This window comes from Vigna unguiculata, chromosome 3, assembly GCF_004118075.2.
Source record: "Vigna unguiculata cultivar IT97K-499-35 chromosome 3, ASM411807v1, whole genome shotgun sequence".
Classification (NCBI taxonomy): Eukaryota; Viridiplantae; Streptophyta; class Magnoliopsida; order Fabales; family Fabaceae; genus Vigna; species Vigna unguiculata.
In genome coordinates this window covers 57,896,980-57,902,908 of record NC_040281.1, presented here as the reverse complement: position 1 = coordinate 57,902,908, position 5,929 = coordinate 57,896,980, and the positions used below count along the sequence as shown (strand labels likewise).

The following is a 5,929-nucleotide window of genomic DNA, read 5'->3' as shown; positions in this document are numbered from 1 at the left end:
TATCAAGCTGAGATACCTTAAGCTCTAAATCTACCTATATTCAACAAAAAAACACAAATTTTCATGGATCAAACCTGCATATCTAAACCTTCCCATGACACAATTATCTAAGCCTTTTAGACATCAAAAACCTATTGTAGTGACAATTTTAAAAATATTTATTTTCATAATATTTTTTCTTGCTCTCTTCTTCATATTCGGTGAATACTCACTTAAAAACTAAAATGTATACAAATATAAAATATAACTTCATGAGCAACAAATAAGTAATTATGCTTATAATTGTAATGAAAAAAGTATTACAGGATTTTCTTGACCACATTTTACACCTTCATTAAACACATCTGAACTTGTTTCTTCATTACTTTTGGTCTATGGAGAAAACTAGAGTCGGGCCATCCATTTCTTTCCATTGCATATATGTAATCGAAAAACAACCCATTTTAGTCGTAAATGTTGTTTAGGAGAAAGTCACTCTCGACTATTAAATATATGAACCAACTTTTTTCATTTATCAGATCTTTTACATGGTAGTTTTAGTACTTGTTCGGAGAAATCAGCGGAATAAATTTTTGGTAGCCTACTGATAATATCCAACAATCACGAGAAGAAAATTGAACTTCTCAGGAAGCAGATATCTTCAGACCCTTATTAATGCAGATGACTGAGTACCAAACCAAAAACAAGTTGAGTTATATTATTCAATCATCCCTTACATATAACATTTGTTTAGGCAAAGTTACTTATCTCTTTATTCCTCTTCATCAAGTCAACTATATTATCCCACAATTATTTATCTTTATTGGACAGAAAGATTGTACATATACTGTTCATCTAAAAAGTCAAGTTTTATGCAAGGGCGTGGAAATTTTGAGTTTCCTTGCTAGCATCAATAGTGATTTGCAACAATTTCGACATGTTAACGTGAGCATGTTTCATATGCACTCCAAAAACTAGGATTGCGATCTTCACTCTAAAAACGTCAGAACTGTCTCGTATAGCTTATTTTATTAAAAAGGTCATGCTTGACTAGAAATTCAATTCATTCTACCGTCAGTTTTGTTTGAGACAGACCTTTGGACTCTTCAATTCGTAGCTTTGATTCAAAAAATTGTATTATATCAAATGGAAAGGACCAAAAAATAAAACCACCCATCTGTCAGATTTAACATAGAAAAAAGCCACCAGTTCCCATGTATTTTACAATCAAAACCTCAATTCAAGCTGCATTTGATTTAAAATAGAAAAAAAAAAAACCCTTTCACCTCCGACCAACTGAGGGATCGTATGGACTTGACCAAAGACCACCACTAACTCCAGAACTATTGACAGCTGCTACTCCATTGCTATCACCAACTGGTACCATACCCTCTGCTCCTTGGCCAGAAGCCATCTGACTATGAGTTCTCCCATAACCATCAACAAATGGACCACTGCTGTGTCCAGGGGTGGAAGCCCGAAACAGATCAGCTGCTGTTTACACAGTAAGAATGCATCACAAACATATATGTATAAAATATCGCATCAACACACTACAACATAGTAAAACAAGAAAGTTACCATGTACTCTTTTCTCAGCATTCAAAATCTCAGCTCGTAACATTTCTACTTCTCTTGCCATTGCTATTAGATTTTTCTCTTTTGCTTTCATGTGATCCACTAGCTCTATGTTTTTCTTCTTTTCATATTCAAAGGTGCCACTGTCACTCAACCGGTTTAAAGGAATTAATAGATAAGTTACAAGATAAAGAGAAACAAACCGCAAAAAAGATAATATGCACCAAGATGTGCAGGAACGAATACCAAATATTTATGAATTTAGGTGTACAATAGCACCCATGAATAGCAAAGCCTGACTTAAAGCTTGATTTGATAGATGTTGAATATACTTCAGTAGTAAATACTCAAATGTTGGGGAATCCATCATACAATTTTTTAACTAACTTTCATTCCGTTGTATGACAGCCTCACCATAAATATAACAATATCAATAGGAGACTCCTCTATAATGTCACTCCCAATACCCACTTCAAAGAACATCTCATATCTTGAAAGCAATCAGATACTACGAAGTTTATTTCTTGCTTGAGTTGAGAAACATTCTTTATTTTTGTTTCTTGTAATCATAAGTATTTACAAGTGTCATCCTATTTTCAAATATTTGCACAGGAACAGTGAAAACAAGAAACCTTATGTAAATAATGTGTCATTTTTGTAATTATATTGTGAAAACAAATAAAAACAGAGACAGAAGATATTTTCTCAAACTAAACAGACTTTCATAGTGAAATGAAAGGAATAATTCTTGTCAGCAGCTTTTGGGTTCTTGCTGGAGCAAAAACCAAGATAAATAAATTTCTATATGATTTTTCTTCTTTTATTTTTATTTTGATAGTGGCTGTACAAAATATGCAACTTCGATTTATAATATGTTAGTGTGTGGCATTCTTAACGTTATATCATTAGCAACAAAAGCCTTTCGCATGAGGAAGGATTGGCAACACAGATCAACGTTATCAATGGTAATGGAAGAAGGCCAAACTATGGTGCTGCCACAGTGGCCCTCGCTTCTCAAATTACCCAAGGCAAAGGAGCTGAAAAATGCCACTTATCCCAAAGCAATAGTGGTTATTTAACAACATTGGCTCAGATAAAAATATTAGTTTCCATCAGGGAAATCTAGACCCTGCTATAACAATTAACAAAATTAACTATATAACCTGAAGAATTTAGTATCAGTTTTGATTCATATGAAGGTAGAAATAGCCACACAGTGGAATTCAATACTTACCGTAACCTCTGATGCTCCTGCACTAATCCATCCAGTTCAGCCTGCAAATCTGAAATATTCTTAACATCACTATTAACCTTCTTCAGTTCCTGACTAGCTCGTTGAATTTGGGCACTCAATTCCTGCCTGGAAGCAGCCAAACTCTGTGCCTCAACATAGGCCTGTTGTAGATCCTTCTTCACACTATCACCAGCTCTAATATCAACCTCCCCTTTCGCAATTTTGTCAAGTAGAATTCTGATTTGAATGTCACTTTCTGTCTGGATGCTTCTAATGTGTGACTTCAACTTTTGTACATCCTGCGCAGTTGCGACAAGAGCCTCTCTTAAGGCCACATGTCCACTTGACAGACTATGGTTATCCCTTAAAAGCTGCTCTATTTCTGCTTCCTGAACAGCAAGTTTATTCTCCAACATCTGAGGAGGAGGCAGGGACTCCATAGTATGAGAACCTAAACCAGAAAGTTGACCACGTCGCATCATCCCAGGAATTTGCACAGAGCGTCCCTCAAATGTTGGTGGAGCCTTGCCCCTAGCAGCCATTCATCAGATTATGAACTTAATAAATCCAATGCAAATTAAATCAATACCCAACTCTCCCAAGGGACCTGCAATGTAAATAGCACCTCACCCATTAAGAAGGACACTACAAGAATATCTATGCCATTGAACAAAATTTCAAACTTAAAAAATTAGTTCCTACTGCTCTCCAAAGATGGTTTCATTAGTATATGGTCTCAAGGTTAGAGCAAGCATTGCAAAATCTAAGAATTTTCTTCTCTGTGAAGCCACTAATTTTACAGTATCCTCTTAGGTTTTCAAATGTGATGCATCATATAACAAACATGAATTGGGACTAGGACGACTTCATTGAAAGAAACATTTCAGAACTCACCAACAGGTTGCTCAATTTCACAAAAATAAAAAAAAATACCAATCAAAATCCCAAGTTAATACAAAAATCGTATCGGCAAGTGCCCAGCAACCCAGAAACTAACAATTCATTGCAAAACTATAAAGGAACGAAAAGGTCGCCACCAAAGTTAATGATGCAAATTGAAAACTCAATATTTAATTTAAACCAAAAATGATGCGGCAATGGATGAAAAAAAGATCGAAGTGAGGAAGAGAAGAGGGTTACCCTTATGGCTGCTGCACGAATCTCCTTTTCACCATGCGGAACAAAGGCAGAAGCCGCACAAATCCCCTTCAAGACTCCTATTTAGAAATTTTCATGAACACCTTAAAACATAATCCAACCAAACTAAAACTAAAACATGTAAGACCCGGGTTTCCTTCATTCTTCTCATCTATCATTAATCTACCATTTAACAAAATAAAATTTTCCATTTACTAGTGAAACCCAATGTTTTAGTCATAGTACTTTTGATTTTATTATCTGACATCAAATTATTTCCTTTTGAATTGTGTATGCTTTTGTCATTGTATTTAATATATTAATGCTTATTTATTTATCATTAAAATATAACGTGAATTTTGTTTAAGATAAATCAATTTATTCTATAACAGAATTTAGTGATTGTTTATACAAAGAAAATTCACCGATCAATTATTTCATTACATTTTAATGATATAAAATATTTTTTTACTATAGATAATGTTCTGACACATTTAATAGTTTCAGGAGTTAAAGTAAAATAAAGTTTTTAAATACTTCTTCTTTTATGTTTCAAACATATTCTAAAACTAAAATTGTGATGGTGATCTCTAAACTCTCTTGAATATATAATTATATATTTTTATGAGATTAATGTATTATAGCAAAATTTCTTTCGTTTTCTTTTTCTTTTTTATTTATCTGCATTTTTATTCAAATTTTATATTCTTATGTATGAGAACCTAAAAAATATTGTGTTACGAGTGTTAGTTATTTTAAATAATGGGATCCTATTAATATTTTAATAATAAAAGTTTTTATATAAATTAAAATTTCATAAAAATATCTTACTAAAAATATTCTATTTTTCTAGAAAATAGTTTTAGGACATATCTCTCCTTTCTCTCTATAGTATCTTATTGCATTCATGCATTTATTTGTTTGACGATCAGAGACTATTACGGTGACTCTTGTAGAACGCTCTCATATTCGATCAGTTTCTTCCATGGAGTACGTTGATTTTTTACTCTTTTTATCTGTCAATTATTTTTAGCTTTACATGTGATCAATTATAAGACGCATGTGATTTTTGAGTTTTCTTTAGGATTCTTTATTGATCAGTGATTCTAATGATGTTCCTTGATCATATTTGTACTGCTCTTAGGTTGAGTTGTGAGCTTTGACACAAAAAGGGCATTTCAATACACTTTAAGTCATCTGAAATATATATTCAGGTAAAAAACTAATTTGAAGTTGTTTAGTTGGTGTGCATGTTGATTTTGGTGTTAATTGCTTAGTTTGATTGTGACATGGACTGTATAGGAATTGATTTCAAATTTGATTGTTGATTTTAAGTTGAGCTTGTGAAATTGGCAATATTTTTAAAGTTTTTATTGCATGTTGTTGTAACTGAGACTTTGGTATGAATGGAATATTTGTGAAAGTCTCTAGTAGCAAAGCATCTGGACTCTTAAATGCACCATTATGTAGGTTTAGAATTCACACAAATTATGCAGAATTCTGATCAACAGAATTATGCAGACTCGTTGGTTGAGTAGGGTCGCTCGGCGAGCTGTAAAAAAGATGGCTCACTAATTCATGAGTCGTTGGGCGAGCACGAGCTCGATGGGCGAGTTACGGATCAGGGGCTCACTAGTTTTAAGCGTCGCTGGATGAGTCCTACTCACTAGTTAAATTATGAGGGAATTATTTCACTGGAGTCCTAGTGGTCAATTCGTTGGGAAAGCAATCGTTGGTCGAGAGTACACCTCTTGCCTATCGTGAAAATGTGCTTGTTGAGTGACTCGACCAAGACTTGGATAAAATAATTCCCTTTCATTTTAGAGGATCTGATATTGCATTAGTTGTTACTGGAACTTGAAATGTATGTGTATATATTTATGTGAATTTATCTTAAGTGTGGAATGTGATATGATTTGGGGAATTTCGAGAAATTCTGAGGAGTAATATTTAATGAGGAGTAATATTTAATGTATGCAAGGACACCAAGACTTATTATTG

At 33.5% G+C, this 5,929-nt stretch overlaps 1 protein-coding gene across 2 annotated transcripts; it reads right to left on the bottom strand.

Annotated features, from left to right (window-relative positions):
• Positions 1-1,137: 1,137 nt before the first annotated feature.
• LOC114175664 (protein FLX-like 4) lies at positions 1,138-4,160 on the bottom strand. 2 transcript variants are annotated; one of them, XM_028060441.1, is made up of 4 exons: positions 3,932-4,160; positions 2,792-3,398; positions 1,561-1,700; positions 1,138-1,473 (listed from the first exon to the last, which is right to left on the bottom strand). In XM_028060441.1, exons 2-4 carry the CDS (start codon positions 3,331-3,333, stop codon positions 1,262-1,264), a joined length of 894 nt encoding a protein of 297 aa, XP_027916242.1. In that variant the 5' UTR covers positions 3,334-3,398; positions 3,932-4,160; the 3' UTR covers positions 1,138-1,261. The 2 variants fall into 2 exon arrangements, with proteins under 2 accessions (XP_027916242.1, XP_027916243.1); XM_028060442.1 differs by having other exon boundaries at positions 1,141-1,473; positions 2,792-3,322; positions 3,932-4,139.
• Positions 4,161-5,929: the final 1,769 nt, after the last annotated feature.